This window comes from Buteo buteo, chromosome 15, assembly GCF_964188355.1.
Source record: "Buteo buteo chromosome 15, bButBut1.hap1.1, whole genome shotgun sequence".
In the NCBI taxonomy this organism is placed as follows: domain Eukaryota; kingdom Metazoa; phylum Chordata; class Aves; order Accipitriformes; family Accipitridae; genus Buteo; species Buteo buteo.
In genome coordinates, this window is record NC_134185.1 from 1,612,133 (window position 1) to 1,634,497 (window position 22,365).

Here is a 22,365-nt window from a genome sequence, read left to right on the forward strand (position 1 = left end):
GCAGGTAGCCCATAGAAGCAATGAGAAAACTGAAGGAGTATTTTAAGTGGAAGTATTTTTTCCACTAAGCGTTTAGTAAAAATGTCAGTAGTAAAGAACCTCACTTTACCTTCTCCTCTCACCCACATTCTCTACTGAATGGGATGTGGTAGACAACAGTTCTACCAGCCTGACCTTCCCCCCATGACCACATCTGGCCACCACCACCGCGAACACTTTCGGCACAGACCGCGTGTCCCGCTGACGGCGTGAGATGAGCAGCTCGGTCCCAACAAACGCTGCTGTAGGTGGGCGAGCTGAGTAACTGCCGCGTGGCTCAGACCGCCTCACGCAGCAGTACTGCAGCTGATGCACAGCGTCCTTTCCATATGCTTTTTGTGTATTATAGAGGTACACACAATAGCATATAGCCAGTTTATTATTATTTGGGGGAACAGAGCCGGAAAAGAAATAAGGACATAATATCAATATTGCGCGGTCTGGAACATGACATTAAGAAAGAAAAGGAGACAGTGTCTATCAGGTTCAGTAAAAAGCATTTCTGTTATTAGCAAAGACACTACTTTTAATGACATTTCACAGTATTTCCATAGATGCCTTCAGCATTTTTCTCTATCACCTTTTCTTTTTTTTTTTGGTAGGCAGACATTGTCTGATTATATCTTCTCTTAAAGACTCATGAATCAAATGTTAAGGGGGAAGACACTTTTTGTTAGGAGAGCACCTTTTAAAGCAGAGAATGAAAATAGCCATGTTATGAGCAAAAAATCATGGCATAGATAAATGAAGATATTGCCAGAACTTATAAAAATCTGAATGTCATGCACAATGAGTAAGCCTTATTGATTATTACGAGTAAGCTTCACCACTACTCATAGAGTCCTATATACTTTTGGCAAGTTGCTTATGTGAAAAATAAGATACAGCAATATAATAGCATAGTATTAATCTACTGCTTCTGTAACTGTAACAACTCAGCAGGATTTCGGTGTACCACTACTGGAGCCAGAAGAAAGAATGAAGAACACCTCTGTTCTGGAAATGCAGAAAGCGTATGATGCATTTTCAGAGGTAACAGAAAATGCAGACAAATGCAGGGGCTGGTAAGGTCCCTGCTGAAACCTCATTTTAACAGCAACAGCGTAGTAGACTACCTCTGCATGGAGATGAGATGATAACACCACAAGCTGCAAGAGTTTGTGCAAATGTCAAGTACAAAACATCAGTTTCCTTCCTCAGTTCTAAGTTTTTATTAGCATTCTCTGTGCCCAAGATTTTTTTCTTTATTCTTGTAAGATACCTTCAGCTGGATTAAGTATAATGCCAATGAATACTTTTCTTTATAACTCCTCATTTAATTTTGCTTTTCTAGATTAGTATTTCAAGAATATTTGCAGTGCTGACCTGCCCTATCATGCCACCTCAGAAATCTGTCCTGCCTGCTGTTACGGGACACAGCAGTAGTTTCTTTATCCTGTTCCCCCCTCCTCTCTCAAATGTCATCAACTTTTTGGCATATGTGACAGGGACCAAAGGCATAATCACCTTGTTGATGTACTTAAATCCACGTGAAACTAACTCTTTGTTGTTTTACAAACAAAACAAAAAAAAGCAAGGGTGACCCTTGCATCAAACATATTCTGAGCCAATATTTTGGATCACGTTGTTCTGTTTTGGCAAAATTTATTGTTGCTGTTCCTTTTAAATCCTTCCCCTCCCCAGCATCTCTGGATAAATTTCAGACCCTCAAGCATCAGCATCTTGATTATTCATGGAAATGTTCAGGCTTTAAATCTAGCCTGACATTCTTCCTTTTATTCTCAACTGCACCCAGGTTGGTCTCCAGAAATGTCAAAAAATGGGAGACTGATTCTCATCATCTAGAACTGAATTTCATCTTATCATTTCCTGTCTTGAGCCTGTCTGGATTCATCTTTAAAGGAACAGATTTATGCAGTCTGCTGGGTTTCAAAGAGCAATGAATGAAATGTCCCTTCATATTCGATTTTTTTAATGCATGGAAATCCTTATTTTTTTGCACCTTTTCTATGCATTAATATTTTTATGAGTGATTTAAAATGCTTTTATATCAAGAGCAGAATTAACATAATAGGAGGTCCTATAAAACTCCTATATAAGAATCTCCAGGAACAGAGAGGGTTACATACTGATTCTACTATGCTCTTAACAAGACACTTAGAAGTACACACATATTTAGTAGGAATACTCCCACCTTATGGTTTTTTTTGCTGTTAAAATAACAACTCCATAATTTAAACCTCAGAGAAACCTGCAGTGATAAACCTTTTTCGTTTTGCAACTGTGCTGCAAAAAAAACCCCAATAGCATATTCCCTGTTATATGAGAAAATGTATGTGAAGAGACAGGTGTCCAATAGGGACCAGGCTTCTGCTGGAAAACTCTAAAAGAAACTTTAAATGCTGTGCTTTGCCACATCGTACATATCTTACTCATATAAATTTTTGGTTGATTTATGCTCTTTATTTTGATGAAGTTCACCAGTTACTGAAGCAGGTTGTTCATATGAATAAAAAGAAACAGTCACTGCAGCTATGATTATTTCCGTAAGATAGTATTAAGAATAATGCCATGTGTTGGAAATATTTTTGGAAGTCATGAATTTATAGTTTTCCATTATGATTGGTAGATGCTAACAGGATGCTTGCCTTTAGTTTCTTGGTTTTATTTCCCATATTTGCATATTTTCCATTGTATTCAATATGCCAGACTTTTTATTATTTATTTATAATACAGTGGTTTTATTTTGTCTTCTATAGGGCTAAATAATTCACTAAGGAAAATTCTTGATACAGGGCAATACAATTCACATAGGAAAATTCTTTTCATTTATGCAATTTCCTGTTTTAAATGTGAATCTAACAGAATGTAGAAATCTGACAGTAACTTGAATTTCTGTTTGGGCAATGCCTCAAGTCTTTGCTCTGTTTGATGATGTATTCAATATTTTCACTAATTCCACTGAAACACAGGGGGACTCTACATGCTCCCAAGCTTTCGAACCTCCCACACATTTGGCACAGAACCGATCTACACACATGTAGAATGTAACTATATAAGTATATTGTGCTACTAGGAAATTCACCTTTCGAATCCTGAATTTCCTGGGTAGCTAAAATGTTTTTGCTATATAATTACTTGCACATTTTATCACCAGAAACTGAACTACAGTGGTGGTAAGAAAAACTGGCTTTTTATATTGTATAAGAGAAGCTGACTTCTTTTCCTCAAAGGCAGTTTTGCTGTCTGAGGACCCTCAAAACAGCGACTTCCTAACATTTGTATCGTAAATTTTCCTCCCCTTTAAACAACAATAATTTCAGTTTTTATGCAAACACGAGCACCAGTGTTCCATGAAGATGCGTGAAAAGGAACGTGTCAGGCACTCCTCATTAGAAATCCCGTGGGGTTTCACACTCCGGGAAAGGGCAAAGCCATTTCCTCTGTAAGCACATCCCCTAAGTAGCTACCGTCCTCCCAAAACGACCCCTCGCTCTGGGAGGTGACGTGAGAGGACCTGCCAGTCGGCACGTCCCCGAGCAGGACGCCTCAGGGAGGTCTGAGAGATCCCGGTGTCGGCCTCGCACTCTCCACCAGCTGAAGCTCCCGAGAGCGGTCTGGGAGTGGACCAGCAGCTGCACACCGTCGCATCCCGGAATGAAAATCCCCTCTGTTTTTAATCGCAGCACTCTTGAAATCAAAATGTCAAGGCAGCACAACATACTGTTATCCTAACTTGGTAACACAGGTGATTTCATTGGTAAAAGGCCAAACTAACTACTGTTTATTCTGTGCTATAAAAGCAAATCCAGTCTTCTATGTCTCTTTCTTACAGGCCACGTAATAAAGCTCAAAGACATTATTTAATACCTCACCTCCTTTATTACATGGTGTTTCCTGTGGAAGAATGCAAATGAGTCAAGCTCAGAAAATAAGCACTGCCATACTGCCTGGGGAGACACATAACATTTCCGCAGATGACTTGATTATCAGCAAATTAGCCCCAACGGAACAAATGGCAGCAATTCAGGAGTAACTGAAAGAAGGTGTTTCCAGAAAATGCCATAAATGGAGAAGTAAAGGAAGAAAAAAAGCAAGTATTTCTCACCTATGCAACAATGGTTATCTTTGAATGAAAAATGACTCAAAGGAGCTGGGAGATTAGCAACTGAATAGGTTACAAGCTTTAGAAACAATCAATTTTTATACCAACATTTTCAAGCGGAAAATGAAGGGAAGAAAGCTTGTTCCCCACAAATTCTAAACTCGCCATTATTTCATTTTCTGTTATCTGTTCCTGTCCGAAATAGTGTTTGTTATCAAATTGTTTCAATTCTCCTAAAGATTGCTATGACAAGAAAACTTTCATCCACATTAAAGAAATGGTGATTCAGAAGTCTAATGCTAGAAATGCCAAAATTTCACAGGTCTGATCTACATGAGGAGGTAAGAGGTTTCTAGTGCTTTTATCAATTGTTTTTCCCAGAAGTAAAAGGGGATCTTCTTGAAAATTGCTTATCCATGCAAGCCTTTATAACAAAATGCTACAGCTATCTCATTTTTAATAACATACAAATGAAAAAAAAAAATCTTTCAACAATACTTAAAAACAATACTTAAAAACAATACTTAATTATTTTAAATGGCCCATGACTGGATGTGAATGGATGTGAATGCAAAACAGAGAAGGTACTAGCAAACTGGCAATTGTTTAAAACTTTTCTATTACTGTTTTCGCTGTACTCTTTCAAAGCAACTAATGCCCAACAGGGTCCATAATGGTCTTTCCCAGAACAGACTTGTGAAATATATATCAACTCTTTGTTCAGTAAGGGAACACTATAGCTGTATAGTATACCCTATAGCAGTAGACCCTGTTCTGAAGCTCATGGTTTGGGGGTAGGTGGCAGTTGCAATGATAAATAGCTTTACAGAGACAGGAACGCAGTGACCAGAGCTGCTTGGTGCTTTGAAGAGCTCTTCCCCATCTCAACAAGCTTGCTCATTCTCATTATCTTCCCTCTAGGTATAACTAAGGTGTATCTTAAGCTCTCATTTAATCACATTTTTAATCTAGTCTTAATAACCATAGAAAACTGCCACATTCCTTTACCATTTCATTAGGCCCTCTAGAAGGGTTTGATATGTAGGTTGTTTTGAGGTGATAAAAATTTGAGCTGGTAAAATTCTACAAAACTGTTCAGGAAGGTGGAAGAAGGATTAGTTGAAAACTGCTTTGCCACTTCCTTATGAACCCAGCTGGTCTTCCCTCAAAATCCTGTTTTTCCTTTGTTTTCAAAAACACTTCAACAAATTCACCTACACTAAAATAAAAACCTGATATGTAGTAACTGATAAAACAAGATGTCAAGATTGGATCAGAGCTACTTTAGACATCTTAAAAAACTTCGTGATTTTGTGAATTAAGAAGGAAAAAAGTAGGGACCATACACTAAGTCCAGGTGACGGCGCAGCTGATGTGATTACTCACAGACACGGGGTACCGGGAAGCATTAGCAAATAACACTTCTCAAGGCTTGCCTAGTCTCATACCAAAGTGCAAGATTACATCCATGAGTGAAAGTGCAGAGAAGAACGTTGAAGTTAATTTAGGTAATTCCTTTTTGCATTGCTCATCAAAATAGCACTTCTGTTGAGTTTTGTTGTATCAAGTAAACTGTATGGGAATGGCTGGCTATTTCCTACACAGGACTTTAAAATTGCTGCAATGGCAACTAGTGTATCAAAGCCAACATAGACAGTCACTTAACTTCTGGCTAAATCCTTGTTTGTTCTTAACTAGCCTACTGTATTCTTAATTTTTAAATTTATCCTCTAAAAAACCATTCTAAATCTGAAGGGAAACCTTAATACTTTTTTCAAATCTAGCCCAAAAGCTAGAGAACGTATGTGAAAGTTTTACATACACAAATAAATGCATTTTGTGGGAAATCAATAGGTATCTCATGAGTTTAGACACTGGCTGTGGTTTATGACATCAAATTAATTACTGAAGTTTATACATACCTCTAAATGCATATTTTTTTCTGCTCACAGAGTCCTACAAGGTTATGAATCATTTTGAGGGAGGACAGAATAGGTGAAAGAACACTTGAACTCTGGAAAAACAGAGGATATGGAGTAACAGTGTCCTGTTTTTCTTTCTGGGTACCTCAAACTGAGACTTGAATGCGGAGGTGACGGCACAATTGTCCTTCCTCACCCACACCTCTCTATGCGATTCCCACTTCCACAACCTTCTTTTTGATGGAAATCGTCACAGACTGGTTTTAAATCATACATACACAGTATGAATATTATTAAGGAGCTAAATAGATATATGACCTATAAGAGAAATGAGATTGTTCTAAATATGGCTGAAAGCACAAAAATGGGACCAATTACATTTATTTTCAAAACCAAATACATAAAGAAAAAAAAAAAAGCTTGTCTGAGATGAATGATACTAGTCAATGACGCAAGTTAGAAATGTTAAGTTAGGAACAATGTCTGGAAAAGCTGCTAGTAAAAGAAACCTCTAATGTTCGGGGTGATATTATCAAGTATTGCTCAACAAATCAGGAATTCAACAAGTGTGTCCCAGGGAACAAATGTAGCAAAGTCTCCAGGTGGGGCTGTTGCAAGATAAATGCCTGTAAGGGCCTCCCATTTCACTTCTGGTTTTGCAGCTTTGTCAAAGGAGTTGACCTTTAAGTGATGTACAGAATATACACAGGCAACATGTCAAATTAAACAGATTTCCTGTTTTTAACACATGACATTTGAATATTCTTTCTACTGAACAATTTATAAAACTTTTACAGAATACTAAAAATTTTGGAGGCTTTAAAAATGTTAATCTTATAATTAACAGGCAGGGACATACTTTCTTTGCACATGCAAGACAGTGATATTCCAAACCTATTGCTATGAACTTTACAGTAATAGACAACCATCTGCCTTCATGCTAAAGCAGAAGCATTACGTTTTTTCCACTTGTGTGCAGGGATTTCACAATGAAGCAGATACAACAGCTTAGCTAATAAAGAATTGTTTCATGGAGGAAAGGACGATATATTTCATAGGAGAACAAAAACCTTATTTACCCTGAACGGAAAAAGAAAAAAGGTAGCTCAGAGTACACCGTCTACCCTTCACTGTATTCCCTAATTACACAGTCCTCCCCTCTATTGTATGACCTAGCACTCACTACTCAGTAATAAAGATAAAATTTACACTGGCAGCAAATTTTCTATGCTGCATTTAAAGTTAGAGTTTTCAAAATAAAGCTTGTAGCAACTTCTCATTTCCAGATAACTTTGGTAATTTGTAGCAAAAAAAAAAAAAAAAAAAGGGAAAATACTGAAAGCAGTATTAAAGGGAACTGAGGCCTCAGATGGTTTCACATATATACTTTAGACTAAATCCTCACTTTGTATACTTCGGCATATATCCAGTGTTGATAGCTTCAGTTTGACTTCGGCAAATACACAGATTTGTATCCATAGTATTCTATTTCCTTAGAAAAATGGAGATAGATTTCCACTTTTCAAAATTGTCATTTAGAGGCATTTCAGATATCAGAGGTATCTGATTGTTTAGAGTAAATACACTATGAATTTAAATAAACTGGCTTGGCCCTAACATATCCCTAATGACAATTATGACTTGAACATATTTCTTGTAAGGGCAGAACAACCTGCTGGAGTTTATGAGTTAGTTAAGGAGCAATTGAATAGGTAAATGCAATATTGCCTATAATAACATACTATCAAGTTAAACAACATAACTGAGATAATGGCATTCACTTGCTTTCACCCTAGAAGACAGTCTTATACGCTGTAAGAAATACGCAGTTGTTACTAATAGACTCAAAGTGGTGTATCTTAACCTAGACATGAAAGAAGCAAGTGCACTCATTCTAAGGAACCCAAGATACCTACACGGGGTTTGTAGGCAAGACCCTGTGCTATGTCGTGTTGACTGTTACTATGCCAGTTGAGCCTACAATATATTTACTTGCTGAAATTTAATTAATGGTAGGTACAAGGTAAATCACTAAGATGATTAATAAGTATATATTATGAAACGTACGGGTATATGTTACAGCATGATTAAAACAGATCGCAGCTACCTGTAAGGAGTCAAGAGACAATTTCCTTGACGGGAACAAGGTTTCTGTATTGCATACATGATATTTTACTTTCTCCCTTACAAGGTCTATAGTAAATATAAAATGAGTATAGAAGCTTGTATCTCCTGTAATTATGAGTTCTCTCCAGACTTCTTGACAAACTGATGCCTGAATATCGAAGGTTTATAATGATAGTTCAGTTGGGCAATTTCCGGTCTCATTATGCTAAATCATCAATCTCGTTGCAACTTCAGGATTAAATAAGATCACATCACGCTTCAGTTACTTTTCAGCCGCTAAATACAGGATACATCAAATCTGACCCTGATCTATAAAGACGCAGTGTGACACACGCGCCCCGGGCTGCAGCTGCCCCCGCGAGCTGCCGATGAGCCCGTCCCGTCCCGCAGCCCCGGCCGACCCGGGAGCGCTAGGCATCAAGGAGGTGGCTGTTCCCTCTGTTGATGGTGGGGCTGTAGAGGGTAAAAGCAGAGCTCTGTGACAAGAGCAACTCCTGAATTCGTCTCCTCCACACAAAGGGAAGAAGAAATGTTCTTCTCCCAGTGCCAGAACTATTAAAAGACATCCTATGCAGAAAAACGGATCGCTGTTAAAACCTCCTCATCAAGCACACCTGCAAGCTTCAGCAAAGCAAATAGCATCTCTTCCAATTTTAGGAAAAAAGAGAAGATATCTCATGGAAACTAGACACCCAACCCTTAAAAGGATGATATGATTATACAGCTGAGGTTATATCCTCAAAAGGAGCTACTTGTTTCAGGGTTTTTTTAAGGCTTGGATTCTGATTTTATTGAATGGAGTAGTTACCTGTGTGTCTAACGTAGGATGCTTCAGTCCTAATCATCAGAGTTTTTGGTTACAGCTGCAACTTATTCTAACAGTCCCCTGCTTTTAATCTGTTCTTCAGGTAGTCATAATTCAGTCATATTTTCACACATCATTTTTGAAACAAAGTCACAGAAAGAGAGAGAAGGGGACCCCTTCATTTACCCAGGTAAGACAAACATGAAATTCCCTTGGAAATGTAGTTGGAAGACAGGCCACTCATCCCATTTCAAAGAAGAAAACAGCTTAGGATGATGTTTTTTTGAATGAGCAACTCAAAAATAGCTGTGTCAGTCAATGGACTGTAAGGTACTTCCACCAAAGTCTGTGGCACAGGGAGGTAAGTACTCGGCCCAGATAATACAACTCCGGCACAGATTATGTCAGTTTTCATTAAAAACGCCAAACCACAGAAGAGTCCTGGGGACCGACAGGTCACCTGGAAGGTAAGACTAGGTCAGAAGGCGGCAGCGATGGGACACCGCTGGATGTCCAGACAAGGTGTCCCCAACAGCGTGCTTCTGCACATACGCTGATACAGCCTGTTAGCACAGGCTGTCTTGCAAACTCCTGCTGAAATTCAACATGGCTTAGTCCTGGCAAAACCCTTGGGAAAAGCCAAAACCTGCTCCCATCCAAAATACCATCAGCCGATGATGCTGATACAAAGGATGCCAACTGCAGTCTTTGGAGCACAGAAGGGAATTCTGGCACATGAAATGTATGTAAATAAAGAAAACATTTTATTGAAATATTGAAAATACTTCATTGAAACACACACTGAATGGTAACTAAATCTGTCATCCTTGAAGAAAACCTGCTTTTTTGGTTCTGCTATTTTATGCTGCAATTTGCACAGCTGCCATATATATTGAAAGCAAGTGCAAAGAGTATGGCCAGATACCAAATGCATAGAAGATACTCACAGAATTTGGTTTTAACACTGAAAATTTGAAAATATATGATTTAATTTATTATAAACTTGGGAAAGGCTGGAAGGTGAAATATTCCCTGATATTTAAGCAACACATGATAATTTTTTTTTTTGAGCTCACAGTTATTGATTGCTTTCATGTACAGTGACTGTAACGACCTACCTTCAGACAGCAATACAAGGTGATGTTAGCTCAGATACACCGGCAGTCCGGCAAGGGCATTTTTAACTCTAGTTGCTTGTATTTCATACTATGGGAAGTTCATTTGGAGGATGTTATAGTTATATAACCATAATCTAGACTGGTTTTTTTGTTCTTTTCCTGTACACCAGTAATGCCCTTTAATACTCTGAGAATTATCCACTGCCATTTATAACCACTTGTACCTTAAAAACGAAAACAGTTTTTGAAGCCAGCTATAAAATCTGTCATAGAAAAATACTTTCTGAAAAGCAGTAATGGAAAATAATTACAATTACAAAACAGAAATGTTGATCAGTTTGTCTTATAGCCTTGGTTCTTTTTACATAGAAAGCAAGATTGTTCAAAGTATTATTTTTTTATTCAAATTCTGATTAAATTATGTTCATTTGACTAACCTGTACTTTATGAGCAACAGTAGTACAAGAGAAGTATAAATGAGCTACAGAGTAAAAAAAGCCTTTTTCAACAAAGGACCAGGCACAGGGGTGAAAAACCCCCAATCTGTAGAAATGGAAAACATATAACCTTTTGAGGAAATCTCCATATTTTCATAAGTTAACTTTCTTCTGTCCCAGAAATACTATGTTGCATAACAGGCATTAACACTGTGCACAATTTGCACAAATAATACAGTATTTTTTTTCATTAACTCAAGCCTGCTATTAGTGTGCCTGACTGCTATCACCTATCTCTACGCTGCAAGTATTATTCTAAATAACTCAATGAATCTACTCCTGAGTTACCAACAGTTACTGGGATGAAAAGCAGAGAAAAATGATGATTATTATCACCTCCCTCCCTTTCCCAGCTTCAAAGAAGCCTAAGACTTGCATTTCATAACTCATAGAGAAAGAAGGAACCACAACTACCTTTTTCGCAGAACCGACCGGTGAAGTGCAGCGGGCAGTCGCACCGAAACGAGGCGGCCCCGGTAGGCAGAGCGAGAGGATGACAAGTCCCTCCGTTATGGCACAGTCCTTCCTGGCACACGGACGGCAATTTGGGGGAAATCTGAGAGGCCACAACAGGCTCAGGCAACTTGGGCACATCAGAAGAAACCACAGGGAATGCTGTTGACAGATGTGTGGATACAGGAATCCTGAAAGGAGAGAGACAATATATCGAAACAAAAACCCCACAAGACCTAATTTTGCCACTACACTTCAGCTTCACTTAAAACCAGTAGGCTTTTTTGTTTAGAAATTCAGATTATATCTAAGAAAATGTGAGTACATTAGTAATTCCCAGTCGAGTCCCCATCCTGAAATCTAGCAAAAAGATAATGAAGATATTTTCCCCTGTGAGGGAGCAAGAAATAACCTCCACGCACATAGCACAGTTTGTATGTGCTCTCATAATTCCTTTTCAGTGGACGTCAACGATGGAGTGATAAATAAATATGTCTTGTATTATTAAATATTTTATTGCTTGAAGTTACCAAGTCTCGTACGGCTGTTCTAGAAGACACGACTTCCATACAAGTAGATTAAGCATGCGCGTGCAGAAGGAAACTGCTGTAGTACAGCAATACAGTATCTTTTCAGTATCTTTTAATTCACAGAAATAACTGGGGGGGGGGGGGGGCAGACAGAAAGTGAGTTTTTGTTTTCATTTTTCCCCATGAATTTTCTTGTTCAGAATGCCATTATCTCTCTTCTCAATTTTTGAGCTCTCACATTAGCTACTAGACTGATATGTTAATCAGTTGCCTGCTTTTTAATTATTTCCTATCTCAAAGTTGCTAGAAATTAGTTAGCAATACCACCTGTTTGTCCTAATTATCAACTCTGCTTATTACTGCTTTTTGTTTTATTCATAGAGCCAAACCTGTGACTCACTAAAACCGTACAAATTTAAGGCTATCTGTTTACCAACCAGAACAACTTATGTGCAGCACACAAATATACTATGATGAGGGCAAAGCGAAAGAATCAAAAATCACAAGAAGATTCATGAATGTTTAATAAGATTGCACAATTAAAAAACCTGTTTTCAGTAAATTTTACATAAGACATAGTCATTCTCCTTTCATTTTATGAAGTTCAAGAGGTTCTACTTTTTTCCAGAAAGCAACTTCTAATTCTGAAATGTGGCATCAGTAACCTAATAAGTTACCTTAATATTTTTACTTCATTGGTAATTTTAAACTTTCTGAGTATTTCTCTTATGTCTTAATGTTGTGCAAAAAAAAATCATATAAGAGAAAGGGAGATTAGGTTGAACTGAAATGTCACTAACATTTTGGCCAAAACAGAACATAGAAATTAAATACTTCATACAACGGTTTACAGGCGTCATGTGGGGAAAGTCAGCATTTTTGGCAATGTGTTAAACAGCAACAGCCAACTTGTTACTTATTTTGGTGAAAACAATGGTATAAACCTGCTTTACAAAAAAAAAAAATCATATATTGGCCCCTGCTGGACCCTCCCCTCTCTCCTTGTCACCTGCTCTTGTAGCAGCTAAAACTTCTGCTTCACCATGTTGTAGAGGTTGGAGTATGTCTTAAAAAGAAGCATTTGAAAGGGATGATGCATCATGAGAGCAGAGTGTGATGGCAGAAGCGAGGTGGATGGGGACATAGTGGTGTGATGGGACACCTTCAGTGGGACTTTGCATTCACCACGCCAGGCATCCGTCTTCTGAAAACTAGCTTCCAAACTTTTTACATGTCCCATTTAGTCATGACAACCTGAAAACTGATTTTAATAATTTAATTTTTGGAATCCATATTTTAGAAAATACTAACAAACTTCGTAATATTCTGAAGGAAAACCATATAACACATCCCAAGTAAGTATGTTGTCTATAAATGTCACTATTGAAAAATCAGTTCTCTGAATTATCAATACAGCACCTGTACAAAGAAAATGATACACGCGGAGAGGCAGGTAGGAAGGAAAGAAGCTGGACAGAGGAAGGACAGAAATAATTCAGGACGAAGTAAATACTGATGGAGACCCAGAGAAAGGCACAGGAACTGAGAAAGGAGCAGAGCCTGGAAAAGAACAGAGGGGACACAGGGCTTATGTGACGGCAAAGAGGAGACGCGCAGAGCAATAACGGTGAGGGGAGCATTAGAAGGGGATACCGAGGCAGGGACGCAGACTGCACCCAGAACATAAGGTAGCCAAAACACACACACACACTAGGGTGGTTAGAAATGAGGATACAGGGATTTCAAGGCAGTTAAAAGCCATCCACTTTCTATGAGAGAGAAGCATCCAAAAAGACGGCAGACCACAAGAAGGCTGAAAACTAATCCCTGAAAGATTTTGGAGGCTGAGGACTTGCTAATAAGAGGCTTGGAATTTTAAGAAAATAAGTGACTTCCCATTTATTTCCATTTACATGAACAGAATAACAACAAAGAAATTGCTGGGTTTATAACTATCCTTTTCTCCTAAGGGAAATAACTAACACGATCTTCGTAGAGGCTATTCCACTCCTAGCAGCGTTAAGAGTGCACTAATGTGTATGTTATCTTGTACCAGGCTAGCACAGGAAACTAAAAATGCTTAGTCACCTGCTGCTGAGATTACAACCACTGATTAAAAAAAAAATTAAAAAATTAACATCTTCATTTTCTCCCCAAACATAACATAAATGTTTGATAAACTCTGAACTAATCGTAGGGTTACATAAAGAATCAGACATTTACAGAAGAAATTTATTAGGAGCCATTACTTGGATTTGGGGTTGATTTTTCTGTTCCTTCTGAAAAATACCCCAACAAAAAAATAAATAAAACTTGGGGAAGAATCAGGGCATAAACTAAGCTCTCACTGCTAGCTATTAGAGAGAGCCTTTCTTTAATGACAAATAATCCTCTAGATGACCACTGCAAAATTTACTCCTCTGAAGCTGTCCCAGCTGCCGTCAGGGGTTGAAGGAGAGGGCTATCCGCCCGACCGGCAGGGCGCACGTTCTCGCGTCGGCTGCAAGCGCTGATTTCCATCCCTGGAAGCTGCACATCCCCTTTCTGACGGGGAGCTACTGTTTTTCTCTAAAATAGAATCACAGGAGCGTGCTTCAAATGAAACTTTATGAGAGCAAGCAACCCAACCTCGCTTCGTTTTTTGGTTGACATTCCAACCCGTGGAGAAGAAAGAAGGGCCAGCTTCCCGACAGGTTGACTTCTCCCCGGTTCACTTGCTCATCTTTCGCAGGGTGCCAGCCTTCGCAGCGTTTCTCTGGCCCTCGGCTTGCTGCCTTCCCGCGGGAGCGGAGCAGAGCGTTCCTGGGGGTCAGCGGGTGAAGGTCCACGGGCGCGCGCGAGCCGCTCACGCCGTTGCTGCGGGTTTGAGTAAAGAGCCGGCAAAGGGTTTGAAGTAATTTAGTAACTGAGGTGTTAGAAGTTTTGACAAAGCATAACAAAAATAAATCGGGAAAAACTTGATTCACTGATACTACACAACGAGGCCACCGTTTTCTGGGTTTTTTGCTTTTCGGTTCCCCAGCCTGTCGCTGCCTCTCAGGTCAATAATGCACACGGAGATCTCGTAACTTGCTGCAAGCATCAACATGTTGGTTTTAATCTTAAGATGAGCTCAAACAGCAGAGTTTTAAAGGCCCGTAACCTTGTGTTTCATAGCTGTGTGTATCTAAGTTTGAAATGCTTGACTAAATATAGATGTTGGTGCAATCTGAAGTCTTGTTTCTTTTATATTACATTCCTTACCACTCCAGGAGATGTACGATCACCTGAACGGCCCCAATATAGCACTTGGGGTTCATGCTCGATGTTACGCCGTTAAAACCAAAGGATGTCATGTGCTTAAACCAAAAGCACACACAGCCCAACCCACGGTACTCCCCGCTCCCCTTTGCTCTCCTCCCCTCTTCAAAAAGAGCTGGCCACTATTAAAAAGTTAAAACCCCAGCTGGGAGGCCGGCTGCGCGCTGAGCCAGCAGTGCGGGGGCTGAGCCGGGTGTCCCTGGCGTAAACCCCGCCGAGGGAGCCGGGACTGTCCAGCCTGGAGAAGGGAAGGCGCGGGGGGGTCCCTGGTGTTGCAGATACCTGCACGGAGGGGAGGGCAAGAGGTGGGGCCAGACTCTTCCTGCTGGGAGTGGGGCAAGGGACACAAACTGAAACGCAAGAAATGCCACCTAAATAGAAGAAAAAAACTTTTTTTTTTCTTCGTAGGGGTGATCTGTCTGTATAATGGACTTCAAACTGAGACCTGCAAAGAGGGGAGACTTGTCCCCGAAGTAATTCATTCTCAGGCGGGTGGCAGCCGTGTCTACAGAAGCACTCTGACATTTTTCCATGAAGCAGGGTACTGAGACATGCAACAGCACGGGAGTCCCAACGATACGATAACATCTCCACTGCCTATATCTTCTGGTACTTACGCACTTAACGTTTTCTTACTGAAGTAATGGATTTAGCCTTATCTGATAGGAGTGCGATAAGGAAGTTTGTATTTTTAGCTTGTCAATAAAGTAATTTGTGCTGGGAAGCAACTGCTTTTATTTGCAGTTTTCTTTGGTGGAGAAGTGTGTACATGGCATTTTTCTTAGGTTGTGACAGAATATTATTTTAAGCAAATATTTCAGATTTTGAAGCCAAAAGAAAGATTTTTCAAGGGCATTAGCATGCATGGTAGAATGTAATTTCAGAACCTTATGAAACTGAAAACAACTGCACTTCATGGAAATGTTGGTTTAAAGAGGAAAAAAACCCCTAGTACCTTGCATGTAATTTGGTAAGAATGAACAAAGCCTTTTACAGGCTGTTTATTTCACTGTTCACATCCATTCAAGAAGAATACTTTATGTGGCATTTCACTGATTTCAATGAATCCGCAGAACAGTGTATCTGTGCACTTACCCTAGTGGAGAAACCACTTAAATCACTCGACACAGTAATTGAGAAAACATTTTAAAAGAATACCAGAGAGGGATTATTTTTGTTCAGCAGTTTATATCTGAATCTTATTTCCTCATGCATCCGAGTCTTTGTTTGATTTGGAAGAATCAGGTGTCTGTTTTCCTAATAGAGATGAACTTATGATCAGGCGTATCTCTTTAAAAAATTCAATTCTCAGTGTAAGTTCCAGGCTACGAGCCCAGCTTCTCCCTCCTACTAGGCACAACATTTGGTAGCAGAACTCAGTGATACTGTAGTCGCAGCTTTCCATTTAAAAAATCGCAGTTGGTATAACATCATTTGCAACTGCTTTTGCACACACAGCATCTCATTTAATGGTGCAAACTCTTAGCAATGCAAATAATATATTCAATATACAATGCAGCCAAGGATGTGAGAATGCAATTAACAGATATAATGAAGTTCATCAAAGCTCAGTTTACAGATCCAGAGAAAAAATTATGAACTCCAGGATGCACAGCAGTGCCAGATATGGGAAGAAATGTCAGGTATGGAAAGATAGGTGCAAGGGGAAAGAGGGAAAGGAAATACACAATCTGAGAGACATACTCCTGTTCTGTTTGCTTTAAAGTATGTAGATTCCATAGACTTTGCAACAGATAAATAAGTTAATATGACACAGAATTTGCAGCAACAATACTTAATGTTGAAAGTTTAATAGCAAAAGCCTTCCTAAACAAGACATTAAAGTGAGTTTTCCTTAGATGATATTTGAAAAAAACCCTCTCAGTCCCTAAGTTTACCACATGACAAATAATGGTTTTGCTAGAACTGAATTTCTGTACCAAATCCAGTCCTCTTTTTCCTTCGCTTGCTTGCAGAAGTGAGCGAGCATTGAATCTTTCAATTGTTCACACTGATCTTTGCTTTGGCTTGGTTTTGCTGTTTCATAGCCTTCCCCATCCTCCCTTATAAGCTCCTCTTGACTTTCTTTTATCCAAACATTAAACTCAAAAAAAGGAGAGGAATCAAAACTACTGAGCACTGAGTGGACCAATGTGCAAATCTTAAACTTTCTGAAGTTTAAGCAAATCTCGAATCTGCTTTCCATATCACAGTTAGCCAATAGTCACAGTTAGAAAACCTCTTCCTAGTTTCATCTTAGCCGCTGTTTAGAAAAACAGCATTTTAAATGCCCTAGTACTGCATCTTTTTGGTGATTTATGCAACTACTTTTGTTTCTTGAAACTAGTGGCTTTGAATGGGAAAAATACTTTCAATCCCTCCTTGAAGATTCTTTCTGCGGATCAGAAATGGGTTTTTTTAACATGGCACTGTAGTTGTCCTTCTGAAAAACCTCTGCAAGATTAGAATATAACCACTCTGTCCCAGTCCTAAAAGGCTGAATAAATTGTCCTGGGTAAACTGAGTTCCTGTAACAGAGATTGCTGTGAGAGCTATCTAAAAAATCACAATTCCAGAATGGAGTCACTGCTGTTTACCATAGCTTCTATCAAGCTTCAAGGGCTGAAGACATTCTTCCACGTCAGTGATGCCATCCATAATTTAGACTCCAAAATGTAAGATCTACCTATGGAATATTATTGCACAATGTGTCTGTGATGGATAAAGGAGAATCACTTCTACATCCTGAACATGCAATTGATTTCCTAAGTAATAATTCACCTCAGGCAAAACTTCTGCATTGTCATTCTCAGGACGGTAGTAGCCAAACCTTTGGTCTTTGCCCACAGGGAAGATTCTCCAGATGGCTAGAGCCCTGCTTCGCCAAGAAAGAAAACGAAATGCTTCAAGAGGTATATTAAAAAAACAATTGATACAGTGGAAAAATCCCAGTCTGTACTCAGATGGATATTCTAACCCAAGGGTTGGGGAACCATATGCGAACACTTTTACTTTCTCCACTCAACCCAATGAATGCTTGTTCCATGCAGGACAGAACAGACCACGGGACTGGTCTGGGGAGTTCTTCCAGCACTTCTGGTAGCAGGCTGGCAAGTTTATAATTCCATCGAGCTGAGGACACAACTGAAGTCAAGCATCTGCTAAACCAGAACAGTGCTCTTACCACTGATCTGAAGAACAAAAAGGGAAAGCAGGTATGTCCCCCCACTGATTAAGTCTTGTACAGTCTCATCTCAATTTCTTCTGGGCGTGCCTAGGAGGCCTTGCCCTCTGTGAGATACACGTGCGGAGGACAAGTAGAGGCATTCTCAGACCCTCACAGGAGCGAGGGGGACTCTCAAGAGAATCAAGGAGCTTCCAGAAATGCACGGGAACACACACGTTGGCAGGCTGAAACTTCAATGCACCCCGATTACATCACGGATAAAATGCAGGTTTGAGAGTACATACTTTGGTTTTAGGTGTCTTGCATAAGAATAGTTTAGGCATCTAAATAATTTTCACAGACACAGCCCTTAAACTCTTTTTTCCATTTCTTTCCCCATGTGCTGAAAATAGGTCTTGCCTACATGAGAGAAGTAGGGGAGGCCTACATTGCTTTATAAATATTAATTAAGATTGCTGGATAGAAAGCATTTTGCTATTCAAAGACTATGACTGGAGAGAGACGGGAATATAAAAAGGCATTCTGTATCATACACTATTGAAATTACCATGAAAGCTGGCCTGCAAGCAAGATGAGACAGACATGTAGAAATTATTAGTACAGAAAGAGTTAAAAATGCAGAGTACTGTTATGTATTATCTAGTCTTTCTTCCAGACTTAATTTCTAATTATATCTTAATGCTGGAGAATGGCTGGCATGCATAAACACAAACATCATTTATTCATCAGTAATCTGCCATTTAATTAAAATATTACTGCATTTTCACTGAGTGCATAAGGAAGAATGCTGTAAATATGACAGGTCAAAAAACCCCCATGATATTAACAGATGGAGTGAAAAAATATACCACTGAAAACCTCCTAAACAGTATTTTACAAGGTAATGGATAAGGAACTAAAATAGTAGGCCTTTATGTACATTTTTTCTATGAGGAAAAAAAGGATTTTATAGTCAATAAAGCTCATGTCACAGATGAGAGAGTAAAAAACCAGCCCATGGTGGATCTGGGTACTGGGGTTTAGTTAAGAAGTGCCAAGATCAGAGTTTTACCCTGCTTGTTCATCTCACTCCACCCGAAGCCCTGTGACGTGCACTCGGTTCCCACTTTCCTTCCCAGCGGGGAGGTTGCTGCTGCTCGGGGAAGCTCGAGCGGGCAGTCATGTTGATTCACACGGAGCCGCTGCTCGTAGTAACTGGTCTTGACTGTCCCCAGCCGCAGTCCCTGGGCATCCCCCGGGTGTTCACCTCCGTCCACCCTTCTCATCCTCCGTACCTTCCCCCGCTGCCAGGACCTTTCCTCCAGCCAAGGGGTTTACCTCCTTCTCTCCTGGCCCCCGTCTTTCGTCCAAGACCACGTGTTCTTTTCAGGAGCTCTTATTTTTCAGCACTCACTTTTCTCTCCAGAACCCCCAGCACCCATTTTTCCCAAACAAAATAGTCTCTCTGTACAGAAGCACGATGTGAGATTGGCATCCTAAATTGTGCTTTTATCTCCTGCCTCTTTATTAATTGGAGGCTTCAGGATGTGCTACTATTGTTTGGTGCAGACATGATCAAAATTTACAACCACCTCATACTGATTGCAGCTATCAAGCAGGAGGCTTCTGTCTGAGAATTCCAAAGTTCAATTCTGGATATTCGCCTGTGTGTGTGTGTCTGTGTGTGTCCCCTGTTATTGGCTGCCAGCTATTGTTTACAATTTAATCTTTTTTTTTTTTCCCTACAGCAATATCATATTTTAGAGTGTCCCAATGTAAGAGGTGATGCTGGTAGGTGTCTTTTCCTTCTTTCTCATATTAGCATGCAATAACTGTAAGGGTACACTAAGCAAAGTTAATCTTCTTACTAATGGGATTTTCCTAAAGGAAGGTTGTTAAATGCTGGAGTACGGAATATTTCTCTTTCATGCAATTGGAAAACTATTTGAATTTTGGCCACGATGTGTTTTTGTAGTGAGCACTCTCACTTTACTTGAGAGTGAACAAATACTGTAACAATGACAATGACAGCAGCAACAAGAACAATCAATAAGAAAGTAATTAACATGTTCAATACTTATGACCTCATGTTCAATCTCTTTTCAATTCCAAATTCTTCAAGGCATCAAAATGCCACCCAAAATAGCCTTTTCCCTCCTAAATATTTTGAAGACATTTCATCTGCCAATAAAACCCTAGGACAGAATTCACTTTGTCAAACATGATCTGCCTAAGAGCTTGGAAACCTGCCTGAGCGGATCACCTTGGTTCTCCCTGCAGATGACCTACACACAGAGAGAGGCGTCTCCAGTTCATCCCGTTCTAAGAGAAGTGACCACTTCCTTCACTGACTAGAGATGGAACTGAACAAATTAACTCTGACGAGTGAGGACAAATTCCTACTTCCACTCACTATGTCACACTTGAAATCATGCATGGTTTGATTATAGAACTGAAAAAACATCCCAGACCATTTTCAGGTATTCAAAACATTTGCTAAAAGCATTCCTTATGAATCGCACACCTTTACAACAAAGAATAGAGCTTACTCCACCCTGTAACGACCTCAAGTGAGCTTTCTAAACCTTTAAGCAATTTAAGTTCGCAATGAAGAGACTGATATGAGTTTAACGTTGGTAAGAGAATGTGACTCTGGCTTAGCAAAATCTTAAAACATGGAGAGATAGTAACAGGCAGCATTATCAAGACTGAGAAGTTTTATTGTTAATGTGAACAACTGGAAGAAAAGCGTAACAGTTCACAAACAAGGAATAAGGAAAGGAAACGCCAGATGCCTGGTCAGCAGATTTCTGTCTTCCCTTGCAACTTGCAGAACAGCACTCTGCCCCGTCTGCACAGGAATCAGGATCAAATGCAGCAGAAGAACGACGTGCCACCGCGCTGCACTGAACTATTCCGTTTTGGTTAGGACTAGGAATAATTAAGGAGCTGCCTTTTCTCGACCTGGATTACTTAACAGAAAAATGCTAAAAATGGATGACTCATACCCTTCCATCCTCTTATCAGCCCAAAGGCTGCGACATGGCAAGATCACAGGGAGGCAGAGAACATATTAAACTAAAAGTACGTTATATTGAAATTATCAGGTGATCAACCTGGTCCAGGGTAACATGTAAATAATTTGATATTTTGCATCTACTGATACTAACAGCTTTTGGCTATCTCAAACACTACCTGATCCCAAACGCTACATCACTGGAGGTGTAAGTACCTGGCTATGATCTGGGACTAGGCAGAACCAGCTCCCACCAGGCATTGATCTTCCCAACCAGAAAACAAGTTTCAAAGCAAGAGACAAAGAGAAACCTGAGGCAAAACTGGGAGAATATTCTCTATGGCAGAGCGAATACTTCTCATTGTTACCTTCAAAGTGCACTATATTTTTCTGCCATTCTTTCTTCAGTAACTTTAAGTCATGAAAGGCACCTATATCTAAAGCATCAGTATCAGCGATTTAACAGGGTTGTTATCTCAAAGCAGGTCAGATTTAAGTATATCAGCCAAATCCTCATCATCATACCAACAAAACAAGCTTTTTATGAAACCTATCATCTGAACACAATCAGGAGGTTAGAAGGTTAGAAGATATAAGAGATTACTTTGTTGTGCTTACCTTCTTACTTTCTTTTTTTAAAATTTCTATTGTGAAAAATTTAGATAACTCATTTAGGATTCCCAGATTCAAAATATCTAACCTTTTGATTTAAATGACAAAAATAAAACCCACCATGGCAAGTAGATTGAGCTTTGCCACTGGAAAAGGGCTTAGCAGGGCTTAGGAGGTACACATATACCTTTTTAGTAAAAAAATAGTAAATTCCTTCAATTAGTCAAATTTGATGAAAACATGACAAAGGCTTAATTATATGGCCATATTCCCAAATTAGAGAACTTACTTTACTCTGTTTATATTAGAAATGTATTCTGAAGGAAAAAAAATATTTACTTTAAATAAAATTAATCTCACTTGCAACTAGAAACACCTTGCCACTTAAGAGTTCTGTACTCTGGTGAATTTCTTTCATATACTTTAATTCAGTCAAGCATTTTTTATAACTTCTGGTTTATGAAATGGATTTCATAATTGGTAAATGCTGGAAGACACTTATTGATGTCACACTTGTGTTTATAGTGCCCAGAAACTGAAGAGATATAATCACTTCATTTTCATACAATACTTACTCAATTTTATAACATCAGTGAAATACGCTAGGCAGTTAGTTCTAAAAAATTACTGCATTTTCAATCGGCTAATGTCATTTGGCCTTCAGCCTTGCTCCTT

The 22,365-nt window shown here is 39.3% G+C and overlaps 1 protein-coding gene across 1 annotated transcript in view; it reads right to left on the reverse strand.

Annotated features, from left to right (window-relative positions):
• The window catches only part of EYS (eyes shut homolog), an 810,501-nt gene that overhangs the window by 186,052 nt on the left and 602,084 nt on the right, over positions 1-22,365 (reverse strand). The window contains exon 37 of the mRNA XM_075046421.1: positions 11,028-11,257. Within this exon, the coding sequence (XP_074902522.1) occupies positions 11,028-11,257 (230 nt within the window). The remainder of the gene's footprint in view (positions 1-11,027; positions 11,258-22,365) is intronic.